Raw genomic sequence first — 13,568 nt, forward strand, 5'->3', positions numbered from 1 at the left:
CGCCCCCCTCTGGCAAAGCGCCTCGATTTCCCAGACGACATCGCTTCTAGTGCATTCCGCCATATTGCCATCGCCTAAAACGCGCTGGCTGGATCGGCTTCTATCCATAACTGAAAATGTAAGTACTCAAACAGTAATATCTGGAAACATTGGGGGGTATTGGGCAGTCGCGTGTGTATTTGTGTCCCACTGCCAGGGGCTCGACTGTTTAGATGTCGGCAACAATGTAGGAGAAGCCCTCAGATCACCTCAGCACACTGGTGCGACGGCTCTTTTCTCTGTTGTTGTTTTTCCCTCTGTCACAGCGACAAATTACATTCACGACCCCCTCGCAATATTGGTGGGATTAGCCCGTTGTACCATTTTGGTAACACTTTCAATAGATACAATGGTTCTGTTTCACATTTCAACACGTTATTGGCCGTCTGTATTGTTTCATACAGGCTACATTTTACGCGTATTTCGCCTCTATGACGTTCGAAGAACAGCTACCCTGTGTTTTAGCTAGCTAGCACTAGCCGAGCCCCATAGTTTCTACCTGGATTCTGAGCGTGGGGTCCGACTATTATCTGTAGTAGCTAGTAACGTTACGCTGGAGTGATTCAAGCGTCAGTTTATCCTCCTGTCCTGTGGTGGAAAGCAAAGATTAAAAGAAGAGAACAACGAGAGATAACGTGCACTAATCCCAGGCAGTGGTTTTAAGAAATGGACGCTTTCCTTCAAGTATAAACATCTTGTGGTTAAAATGCTGTTTGTTATCATGGGATTTCTTTACATTTAATAATTATGTCAAAACATAAAGGTTTTGTAATGAGCAACCTAGTTTCATCTGGATGACTGTCCCCTTTTGTCTGTCACGTGTGTGTCAATATGCTCATGGAAACGCAGCAATCTGAGAGTAGACATGAGACAGTGTCACTCAGTTTTCTTCTGCTCATGTTAATATTATTAGGAAGCATTGTGGCCCATTCAGTTCCAGTTTGTGACTTACTTCTACTTGACTGGAAGCTATTTGAATCAAAGCTGTACTCAGGTGTATTGAAGAGCTCTGAAATGTCAGTTGAAATTAACTGAATTCTCTTTGCATAATGCCAAGTTATGTTATTCCTTATGGCCTATACACTCTTTTACTTTAAAAAAAAAACTATTTTCTTGCTCTTCCAAGGTGACAGGTACTTGCTAAAACCTAGACTTAATCCTGGGGAATAATAGAGATAACATTTCACTGTCGCATAGATTATGCACTAAGGAACCTTTTTTTAAGATATCCGTTTCTAATTTGACACTTGCCAATCACTTTCACACCCGTGACCCATTATGTCACGAACAAAGGATTCTGAAAAGGAAATCCTCTTTTTTATGCCTGTCAAATTTGGTCATTTCCAAACATTTAATTACTTTTGGAAATCAGCTTAATCAGCTATGCTCCAGGGGTACACCAAAGGGCAAAGATAAATGCATACTACAATATAGAGCAATTAACATACTTTTAATAGAGACCTCACAACCTTTTTAGTCACGGTCCAAATAAGAAAACAGCTTAAATGTTAGGGGGATTAACATTTACTTTTATGTTTACTTTATTCAAATGATAAAGCTAATATATACGGCTCAAAACTAGGTATATTTAAATGTATCTGAATAGTGGCTCTCCTCTAAAACCATCTGTATTAGAATCAATATATGCTAATAACAAGCTGTGTAAAAGAACAGTGGAGTGAGTCAAATATTAAAAAGTGTGTGTACAATTAATGTTGAAATCTGGATGAGGTTATCAAAATGGCTGTTACAAGCATGAAACTGTAAGAAGTGGTGTTTTGAGTCTACAGCTGTTACCTGTTATTTTTTAATACCCAAATATGTTGAATGACAGCAATTGTTGCAAATCCACTGACACAGAAATTAAGCGTAGAGAGTAAATAAATCCATTTGGTTCTCCATCATCAGCTGTAGAAATGGACTGAATGGTTCATTGTGTTTTTCATTAAAGATATGTTTGGTCCGTTGTTATGCAAGCTGCTTTATTTTTCAAATTTATTTTCCTAAGCTTCTTGGTTTATGAAACGTACAAGAGGTAAATCACAAACAGGACAACAATTCACATGGGTCTTTCCAAGGGGATAGTCAATCATCCAGTAAGGGACGAGATAATCCGTGGTTTTCCCCAGAGTTGTCAGATACCATCCATCGACGTAATGTGGCATGGGCCAAAGCCCGAAAAAGTGATTTTGCCTCGGACTGGTCTATTTTCAGGCAACTAAGGAACAAATGCACTACTCTTATTAAAAAGGCTAAATCTAAAAGACTCGGTCCCAGTCTATGATAGAACTGAGGTTTTAAATTGTTTTAACAATCATTTTGTATTATCTGGTTCTTTGTTTGATTCTACGGGAGCTGCCCCTGTGTTTCCCTGCACAGAAGCTCCAAGGTTTTCAGGAGAACCCTTTAATTTCTTACCTTTTACTGTGCAGCAAGTGCATCAAGCCCTCAAAACGTTGGCTAGCAGAAAATCCCCTGGACCTGATTTAATAGAGCCCTACTTTTTAAAAATAGCAGCTGATTTTGTAGCACAGCCTCTTACAATCTTGCTTCACTTTTTATTGATCTGTCAAAGGCTTTTGACACTGGACCATGCTGTTTTAAAGCATAGGCTTTTTTGCTTGGGTTTGTCAAATCATGTAGTTTCCTGGTTCACAGATTATTTGAGTGACAGGACTCAGTGTATTAAATATGATGGTCTGTGTTCTGAATTTGTGAGTGTCCACAAGGGCGTGCCACAGGGTTCAATATTAGGACCCCTGTTGTTCATTATGTACATTAATGATTTGGGAACAAACATGTCAGATGCTAACATGCATTTTTATGCAGATGACACAATTATTTACTGTTTTGGATCAACTCCTGCTAGAGCTGTTGAATCTCTGCAGAAAGCTTTTGATGCAGTCCAGCACACACTCCTGCAACTAAAATTAGTCCTCAACACTGAAAAAGCTAAACAAATGTTGTTTTCAAACTCTAAGAAAGTACCTCAAACTGTCCCCACAGTGTCCACTCTTGAGGGAAATGTCATAGAGGTGGTTCATATCTATAAATATCTTGGTGTCTTGATTGATGATTCCCTTTCCTTCAAACCCCACATTGACAATCTTGTGAAGAAATTGAAACTTAAATTGGGCTTCTTCTTCAGGCACAAATTTTGTTTCCTCTTTTGAGGTGAAAAAGCGGCTTGTCACTGCAACGTTTTTATCCAGTTTAGATTATGGAGATTTGATTTATATGAATGCCTCAGCTAAATGTCTATGTAAGATTGATGCTGTTTACCATGCTTCTCTGAGGTTTATCACTAACTGTAGAGCCCTGACCCATCACTGTGAATTGTATTCTCGAGTGGGTTGGCCCTCTTTGTCCACCAGGAGGCTGGGACATTGGTGCACTTTTATTTATAAGGCCATGCTTGGGCTACTGCCATCATATATTTGTAATTTAATCACAGAGAAAAGTGTTGCTTCTTACAGTCTGCGCTCAAACAATCAGATGCTTTTGTTAGTTCCATTGGCCCGCACTGAATCAGGAAAAAGGGCATTTGTCCACTCTGCTCCCACCACATGGAACTGGCTGCAAAAAGATTTTAAATTAACCGAAATGATTTCTTTGAACGCTTTTAAATCAACGATGAAAGCATTTCAGACCACTTCTTTTACTTGTAGATGTTTTTTATAAATTTTAATTTACTTGTAATTGTTTTTTTATCATTTTAATTTCTGTTTATATGTTGTGAGTGTAATATTGTGAGTGTACATATGTTATTTGTTGCTGCCTCTTGGCCAGGACTCCCTTGAAAAAGAGGTTTTTAATCTCAATGGGACTTTCCTGGTTAAATAAAGGTCAAATAAAAAGTGCAGGGTTCAATCCCTCCAGTCCACACGCTGCCGTGACTATGATATATATTACACCCCACAGTGTGTGAATGAGAGTGTTTCTTCTGCTAAGCCAGAAAAAGATTTCTATGTGCAGGTCATTTATCATTTATCTGCAGCCAAATGTGCAATCTTGAATTTTATCCAGAAAACCTAAAAAGAAAAGAAAATGTGTTTTTGTATGTTTCAGTTGTGCAGTGATGACTCAGACGGTTCAGACCAACGGGGTTCAACCCCTCAGTAAGACCTGGGAACTGAGTCTGTATGAGCTACAGAGAACTCCACAGGTAAACTGTTCATTCCCTTTCAATCTATACACATTGTTGACGTGTTTGTCTGTGTGTTAACAGATTTAATCAGCTACACAGGTTTGTGTTTCTGTTGTAGAGCTAAACTTGTTTCTAAACTTGACCTCTATTGTCACATTAAGACCATGTTTTTATGCCATCATCAAGTTTGGCAGTATGTGAGATGGAATGTTTAATGTGTGTCGCTTAGAGAGATTTATTACAAACACCCACTATATATGGGACATTATCAGGAACACTTGATCAGTTCAAATGAGTTTATGGTATAGTTGTCCCTGTGCACAGTTACGTGCCTCTGAAAGTAAAACAGTGAATTATTTAAAATGACAACTTTTGAGCTGCTGTGGCTCTTTGGGTCACAAAAATATCAATCAAACCTGTGACCTGCATTAGTTGTGTGTGTAATATTTCCCAAATAATGTATCTGAGTGTACTAACCTATATGATGATCTGTTTTCTCACGGACACAGGAAGCTATAACAGATGGACTGGAGATAGCCGTGTCGCCCAGGTCCTTGCACAGTGAACTAATGTGCCCTATCTGTCTGGACATGCTGAAGAACACAATGACAACTAAAGAATGTCTGCACCGCTTCTGCGCTGATTGTATCATCACAGCTTTGAGATCTGGGTGAGTTTGTACCTCAAAGTAGAAACCAGTAGAGAACCTTCGTCCCTTTGTTTAATTACTCAATCAATCAAAATCAATCCTATCACCATCTCATCACATGTGGTGGTCGATAGTGATACATCATGTTTAATTATATCCTATCCTCAAGGTAGATTTAAATAGTTTCTTGTATATTATAAAACGGTACTGACAAGCACACGTGCTGTTGATCGTTTTTATAGTTCCTTTATTATCTATTCTGCCCTAAAAAGGTCCCTTCATAAATGACCGGTTGTGGTTAGTCACTATTGGCTCTTAATGTACATATGTAGGACTGTGATACAAGTGCAAGCAACTAGGGAACTTGGAGATATTATTGAGTTTATATTGTTACTTTGTGGCTATAGAAATTATGTTTAATTATATTTAAACATAAAATATATTTATTTATATATAAATATAAGTAAATTATCTTATAGAAAAACTACTGGTATAAGTTGTAGCATTAATAAAATGTAGCCCCATTCATCCCTAATCTGTCCCTCTTGTAAATGAGAAATTGAAGGCAGAGAGAACAATTCAGGCAGCAACGTCTCATTTTAGGCCGGTGCTAATCATCTCTCTCGATGGAATGGCCGGTCATATCGGTATAAGTCAGTTTTTCCCTGTGTCCAATTCTTACGGTATGTTTAATGTTTAAAAAAGAGATTCATCACTGTGTTTTTAATAACTGGACACAGAAGTGTTCATCTGTTCCCCTATTTTTCCGAAGCTTAAAGCAAACCACTCCAGACAAGACCACTGCTGACAGGGGCTTGTTTATCTATGAGCTAACCAAAGCAATGCCCTCGTCCTGGCCTTGTCTGTTGGGTTAGAAGGGGGAGACTCCCTCCCTGCACCATTGTCAAGCTGTTCACTGAGTCTGGTTCTCACAAGCCTTTGATAGCACCTCCTTTCCTCCTTATCGTTGCAGTAATAAAGAGTGTCCTACCTGTCGTAAGAAGCTGGTGTCTAAGAGGTCGCTGCGTCCAGACCCGAATTTTGATGCTCTGATTAGTAAGTAACGACAAAGGAGGGATAACCAATACAAAAAAAATCTACTCAAACTGAATATTGACACAGTTCAGTAAGTCAAAATATGGAGTAAAGATATTGTAGACTTATGTTTTACACTCATACTTCCCATTTTAGGTAAGATTTATCCCAGCCGTGACGAGTACGAGGCCCACCAGGAGAGAGTATTGGCCCGCATTAGCAAACACAATAACCAGCAAGCCTTGTCCCACAGCATAGAGGAGGGGCTGAAGATACAGGCTATGACCAGGTAAACACATCAGTGTCAACAGAAAAGCACAAACAGTGATGCAGATTCACAAACAATTAGTCTAATAAGTAGAGTTTTTGTTTTTCCCAGACTGCAGCGTGGTAAGAGACACACAGTGGAGAATGGAAGCGGAGCAGAAGACAATGGAGACTCCTCCCACTGTAGCAACGCCTCTGTCCACAGCAACCAGGTATGTACTTATATACACAACATATTATTACACTTAAAACCTGTACAGGTGATTTTAGTGGTAACTGACAATGATGTTAAACAACACGACTGTTCAATTTGATTCTAAAAGACATATATCGGGCAAAGAAAGTGCAAGACCTAAAAAACACAGCTAAGAATCATCAGTAATCATGTGACCATTTGAAAGAATTGTAGTTATTGCTTGGATTGCAGACACACAGGGACAACTTTGCCTTCCAACACAACACATGTCTTCCTGGTGTGTGTGGTCTTCATACAAACAGTGACTTTTCAATCTGTTTTCCCAGGAGGCAGGTCCGAGCATCAAACGCACCAAGACGAGCGATGACAGCGGTCTGGACATGGACAATGCTGCTGAGAATGGGGGCGGGGACTCTGTGATCGATGGCGGTGCAAGTGAAATAGAACTGGTGTTTAGGCCACATCCAACCTTGATGGACAAGGATGACAGTCACAACAGGTATTCATAGTGTAACGCAAATATTTGTTCCCCTGCACACGCGTTTTACCTCCGCTGCTACAACTCCATCCTAGGGGAAACACTGACCATACACCCACCTGTTTTACTAGGGTTATACGCTTTAGTAATGGTAAAATACAGCCAAACCTTACAGTGTAACTAACATCCTGCCTAATTTTACCTGTAGCTTTAAACAACATTACCTCTGGGTTTTTGGGAGCATTGTCCATATAAGACAAATTAAATCAGTCTCGAACACATCTATATCTGTTGTGTTTTTGGTTATACCTGTTTGATTACAAATGCATATTTTAACATGTGTGTGTGTGTCTGCAGTGTGGAGTTTGTTCCTCGCTACATTAAGACGTCCGGTAATGCAACAGTGGATCACCTGTCTAAATACCTGGCTGTCCGATTGGCTCTGGAGGAACTGAGAAGAAACGCTGAGGCCAGTCCTGTCAATGTGGAGGCGGCTTCAGAGAAACAGTACACCATCTACATCCCCACTGCTGGAAACCAGTTCACTGTGAGTACACAAGCACAAAGACACCATAAACACACCCATGCACTACCGATCTAATAATTTTAGAATTTTTTTAGTTTGTTTGACTGTACAAGACTGCCCTATTCCTATATATCTTCCAATAGGAATTCTTAACAGAATTTTTGACATTTTTAAGTGTTGACATGTAAAAATAGAATGAGAGAAAACTCAACATTTCATTTAGCTGCTTCATTTCCAGGGTCTTGGTTGTGTCCATGGTGGATCCCTGTCACACTTACGTGGTTGAATGCGGAGGAAAATGGTTTTCATAATAATTACAATTTTGTTAAAATGTGTTCCTTGTAGCAAATACATTTTTCATACAGAGAAGTACAGAGACTGTATCATACAGAGAACACCCCTATGGTGCAAGTATTTCACTACTCTACACGAGTGAAAATATGAATGTGCATATAAGAGAAATTGTTTACACCATTGCGATTGAGTTCCTTGAGAGGTCGCCTCTAAACTGTTTTTTAATTTGAAAGCACCTGGGCAATTAATGGCTACCTGAAGATACCAGTGAGGGAGCAGCCTATCCGCTGTGTTTCACAGTGTGACTGTGGGTGGATCAGCAGGGCTGCAGGGTAGACCTCTTATTCAAGCTGGCCCAAATTCAAATTTTAGCAGAGGTCAGTTAACATTGCATTCTTTAACTTTAATTGGTTAAAGTAAAAGTTACACCAGCCATGGAAAAGCAAAATTTTTTACTCCTCTGCCTACACACTGTCTTAGTATTGCTTGAGTTTGTTTCTTGCATATGTTCAAGTTCTTGTGGAATTACTGTTTGACTAAATTATGTTTTCCATATCTGAAAACAAACAAACCATGGTTCTGATAGTTGGTAATTTAAAAATACGTTTTTGGATAGTTCAGGCTTTCTGGAGGGAAAAACTGGATGGTTCACAGAAATCCACTCATTAACTGCTAGGCCGATGGAGGGCTGGGTGAAGTGTTTGAGGCCACAAAACATTTACGGAGTCTTTGGGGTAAACAGTGCTGCAGCCAAAGTGACCCCTTCTTCAGACGTTATAAAACAACAGAAAAAATATAACATGCCTCCATACTGCTCGTATGGTGTCATCCAAGTGTCCTCAAGCCCTGCGGCTCCGAGGAGGATATCAGAGGACTTACTGGCTTTAAACACTGTGTAAATTATGACGTTTCAAGTCCAATATGAATGTCGGGCATTACGAAAAACTCGATGACACACCAAGGAGCAGTATGGAGGCATGTTATATTTTATATTAGGGCTGAACGATTTGGGGAAATAATCGAATTGCGAATTTTTTTTCCAAATATTGCGATTGCGATTTAATATGCGATTTTTTTATTTTATCCTCTTTTCCCCCCAAAAAAACATAATGAATGATTTAAATATGACCTACACAATATTAGATAGATTTACTGTAAAATATTCTTTCCCACATTTTAATTTAACGGCTCATTACAGGAACAACAAATCAGTGTGTATTTAAGGAATTTAATCGAAGTCATTGTAAGTATGCACTTTTTATAACCTGTGTGCAGAATTTATCATCTTGAGAAAAACATTTTTTAAATTATAGGTGTCTTACTGCTCCCAAGTCAGTAACATTTCCAGTGTTGGGAAGGATACTTTCAAAATGTATTCCGTTACAGAATACAGAATACATGCGCAAAAATGTAATCTGTAACGTATTCAATTACATTAACTAATCTGAGTAATGTATTCTGAATACTTGGATTACTTCCACATTGAATTGCATTCTATAAGTGTTGGAATGCGACGTTGTTATAGTCATTGGAGCAGCAGCAGTTTAAGCTCTGTGTCCGCGGATGCGGCGGGCCAGCTGGATGTGCTGGAAGGGCAGCGTGCGGATCAGCAGCTCTGTAGATTCACGTTCATGTCCGGGTGGTCGTGCAGCGGTATGGAGGCGCCGGGCCTCAGCAGGAACACCCCCCTGCTGAACACCTCCGTCTCGCAGATGTGCATGTAGGTGACCGGGGAGCTCTGGAGCCCCGCCGCCCCGGAGCACGGCTTGCTTTTCCGGGGAGCGATTTTCAGGTCTGCCGCCCGCACTGCGGTCACCGGCGAGATGAACTCGCTCTGTGAGTCGGCCACGGCGGTCGAAAACTTTAGGACCCTGTACGTGATGCAGGCTTGCTTCACTCTCTTCTTGATCAGAGGAGTTTTGTGGTCCCGCAGCGTTCTTGCTGCGGGTGAGGACAGCAGCCCAGTGCCCTTCTCTCTTTCGCACGTTTAATCGCGCACGTTGCTGTTAGAAAATCACGTTTTATCATATCGCGATTTTATCGCAAATTCAATTAATCGTTCAGCCCTATTTTATATATATAGTTTTGTTGTGTCTGAAGAAGGAGTCTCAAGTAATTTCAATTTCAGAGGATATAATAATGAGTGAATTTAAGTTTTTCGGTGAACTATCCCTTTTAAGAAAGCATAAACGAGGAGATGAAAAAGAGGCAGAGTTCTCAGGATAACCTACTGTCTTAGCCTCCAACAATATAATGCTTGAACAGCAAGAATTTTCATATTGCCTATAGTAATGCCATACTGACATTACAGAGGAAAGAAAATCCACTATTTCAGCAGAGAAATGTTGGTGGCAGTCGGATGTAACTTTGCAGACTAATTGCATTCGATGAATTTGTAATGTAGTGGAGAGCAGCCTGGTTATTTGTGCAGGAAAAGCAGCTGTGTTAATAAAGATGCGGTCTGGAGTGAAGCGAGACATGAGGCTCAGAGCAGGAAACCTGCCAGATGCTTGAACTCTTTCTCTCTGTTCTTAGGTCCTGAACGGTTCCTTCTCTCTGGAGCTGGTCAGCGAAAAGTACTGGAAGGTGAACAAACCCATGGAGCTCTACTTTGCCCCTACTAAAGAACACAAGTAGACCCATTATAACACACACCTGCATACACACACAACCACATACACACTCACCAGTTGGAAGTAAACAGACGGACTTGGCTACATGTGCGCACACAGGAACAAGAGAGGTGTGTGTGTCGGAAGGAGAGTAGGGGTGTTTGTGAAACCCCTGAACGGACTCTTGTAAAAAGAAAAAAACCCTTGTTTTATATTCTCTGTATCTTTATGTGTCTCTTTCTATCCTTCTCAGTAGAAGGTAACAGATCAGTGCAGCAGCTTGCAGATAAATCACAGATAAAGCTCTGCTGCTAACAGTGACTATAGATTCTCTCCAGCTCAGAAAACCACGCTCCATTCCCAGTCTCAGTTACCAATGTGCTGTTTTCCAACTAAAGAAATTGTAATATTCCATATTTGTTTTCAGCAGGCGACCCCTTTTATACTGTTTGATGTTGGTTTGTCAACCAGAGGGTAAAGGGATTGTGATGAAACGTAATCTTAGATCTCATTTTGAATTACAGCCACCAACAGGTCAGTCAGAGCTTTAGAGGCTGAGTTTGGAAATGCTGCTCTTAGATTTAAGATCACACTCTACATTGTTAAAGTCTGACTTGTGCTACAGCAAAATAACCAATCAGAAGATAAAGTCGTATGACACTCAGGCTGATACCAACATTGTAATTACCCATGCATACTGTATGTACATGTGCGCTTTACAACTGTACCTGTCCACGATAGAAAAATCTGACATGTACGGAAGCAAAATCAGGCCATAATAATCCGAATTTCATGGTGAATTGAACCTACTGAATACTCAATGTTGAAAGATAGGAAACCACAGAATGTGAAGCGTTGAGATATTTCACTTTGAAAACCACCACTCTGAATTTATGTGGTGACATTTCAGATTAGTGTCTTTGCAGATGGGATTTTTTGATCTAAAATGACAAATGGATTTGAAATAACACAGCTGAAATAACTGCTTGACATTTTCTAGGAGGGTATCTCGTTTCCATAAATTCAGACATATTTCAATCTTGAACATTAAGTAATCAGTTGTGGTTAAAGGTGTCTGTTGGTGTTTAGACCTCTACCAGCACTGTGAAGCTGTATTTCTATAACTGGATTCCTGTTCTGTTGCTCTTGAGCACATACTCGCACACAGTTGGTGCAATGCACTGTCCAGCCTCTCAATCAGGTGGTGGTAATGTGCCAGTTACCGCAGCAAACGGACCATTTGTCCAGTGAAGTGTCAATGACCGACTGTCTCAAAATGTTAATCTCCATATGTAAGCTAAGTTGCGTCTCCCTTGTCTTCTGTCTACTTCCTGAGTGCGGCTTTCAATTATTTGATTGGTGATATGTATAAACCACTTTCTAGTGTAACCAGGCCTCAAGTTTTCAGTTGCTCATAAAACTCATATAATTATTTTGTACATTTCTTAGTTTGCATAGTTATGCCTCTGAATAAAAGCCAGATTTCAGCGCCATCCGGCCCAGTGACGTACTGTTATCACACAGTGTACAGGGACAAGAAGGCACCTGTTAATCTGTTTGAATGCTAGATGGTAAAATGTGCGTTTACACTGAGGAATCCAGGTCAATCTACAGCATTCAATGATATGAAGCTACACAGATTGAAGAAGGCAAATAGCGTTTTTTGTTTGATTTAGTTTCTGATACTGTTGCAGGTGTTCTCTGGAGATCTTTTTTTGGACATGTCTGTCGTCTTTCAATAAAACCAGAGAATGGTGACAGTTTGAATGGCTGCAGTCTGTTTTCCTGCTGTCTGGAAACTGAATCACTATAGCAGGACACAGGACAGAGCGAGTATCTAATGAATGCAGCTACCTGTGTTAACGCATGATAACAAACCAGGCGCACCACCAGCATGGTCCGTGAAGACTGGTTGGGGAGTGAAGTGAAACTCTGAACTGTGACTGTGAGGTCCAATCTGGCAGCTGTTGTCTTGATCTGTTGCCTGTAGGAAAAATACTGTCTTCTAATATCTGTGGCTGTTCTCTATGGCTCGTCCTTTTTATAAATGTCTTTTGTAACATGGAAAGAATGGTGTTTTGTGTGTGTGTGGAGAAGAGTGGGGTGGGAGGGTATTTTTGCAGCACCCTGGACAGTCAGACCATTACAGTATTCACCATCCCACCTACCTTCGGATCAATTCCACTTCACTTGCTGACTCAGCAGTGTAACATGAATGCCAGCGTTAGGAGGGTTATTTTCTCAGCAGCACTCCTTGAAGGCAAAACATGACACTACAGAAGACGTAAGAGTACAGTTCTCTATTGTTTCATACATATGGTGGTGTTTCGGTGAGATGCTTTGATTGAAGCTGTTATGGGTGTCTGTCGCTAAGGAAGGTGTTCTGAATGTCCCAAAGGGATGAGAAGCCCAGTTGTGCCATAAATGTGTCCATGATAGAACACCTGTTATTCTGCAACTGATTTGGTACATTGTTCTGGTCACAAGGAACCTGATAGGACAAACCACAACCATCCCACTAAACCGTTTACAGTTGTATTGGTGCAGCACCATGTAAAGATCAGCTGTAGAGCAAGGCCCAGTTTAGTTTCCGTGTGAACAGCAGCATTTTTAGTTTGTGGAGAGATGGACGCCTTTTCCTTTGCTGTAGGACACTCTTCCATATCAGATATTAACATAACACATGAGGAGCAGCTGATGGGTGGAGTGAAAATGAAGAGATTCGATTTCTGAGCTCAGTCATAAATATAATCTCTGCAGCTTCAATTCTGGACACTTCAGAGACTATACCAACTGACCACCTCCCTGTGACCCAAACATCAGCTGAAGACTAGCCCCAGAGCTTTCCACCACATCTTGTGGTCTTGGTCAGCGGTATTTAGCTCAGTTTTTCACATTGACAAAAATAATATAAATTAATTTGAATAATTATTTGGTCCCAAATGTACATTTACATTTGATTTCTGTTCAGTTGATTCAGTTACTGTCAGTGTTCATGGCTCATTTAACCCCAAGGTTTTACCCAGATTCTCGATTCAGGGAGGAGAAGGTTAGCCGTTTGAGTCAGAGGTGTGTGGGATGCACCTTCACTCTCTTCTCAGTTGGTACCTGTGTGTGTGATGGCTGTGTGCATGTGTGGAACCTGTACACTGCATCTTTCTGTTTGGACATTAAACCTGAAATTGTGTGTTCATCATTGAACACAGTGCTGTTGCTTGTGTTTTCACTGATTAAAAACTGTTGCGTTACTGTGTTTTGTGTTGAGTTGTGTATTCCTGTCACCATATATCACCCTAAGTAAAAAAAGTGAACTTGCCATTTTATT

At 40.4% G+C, this 13,568-nt stretch overlaps 1 protein-coding gene across 1 annotated transcript; it reads left to right on the plus strand.

Annotated features, from left to right (window-relative positions):
• rnf2 (ring finger protein 2) lies at positions 1 to 13,496 on the plus strand. The gene is made up of 9 exons (XM_062403668.1): positions 1 to 118; positions 4,108 to 4,204; positions 4,696 to 4,856; positions 5,809 to 5,891; positions 6,027 to 6,159; positions 6,250 to 6,349; positions 6,660 to 6,832; positions 7,169 to 7,358; positions 10,167 to 13,496. The coding sequence occupies exons 2-9, from the start codon at positions 4,118 to 4,120 to the stop codon at positions 10,266 to 10,268; spliced, it is 1,029 nt and encodes a 342-aa protein (XP_062259652.1). The 5' UTR covers positions 1 to 118; positions 4,108 to 4,117; the 3' UTR covers positions 10,269 to 13,496.
• The last annotated feature ends 72 nt before the right edge of the window (positions 13,497 to 13,568 follow it).

This window comes from Platichthys flesus, chromosome 14, assembly GCF_949316205.1.
Source record: "Platichthys flesus chromosome 14, fPlaFle2.1, whole genome shotgun sequence".
NCBI classification, from domain to species: Eukaryota; Metazoa; Chordata; class Actinopteri; order Pleuronectiformes; family Pleuronectidae; genus Platichthys; species Platichthys flesus.

Coding starts and splice junctions, on each gene's coding strand:
- rnf2 (XM_062403668.1), top strand. CDS start 4,118: ATGACTCAGACGGTTCAGACCAACGGGGTTCAACCCCTCAGTAAGACC. Junction 4,857..5,808: donor ATCACAGCTTTGAGATCTGG/GTGAGTTTGTAC, acceptor TTATCGTTGCAG/TAATAAAGAGTGTCCTACCT. Junction 6,350..6,659: donor CCTCTGTCCACAGCAACCAG/GTATGTACTTAT, acceptor CTGTTTTCCCAG/GAGGCAGGTCCGAGCATCAA.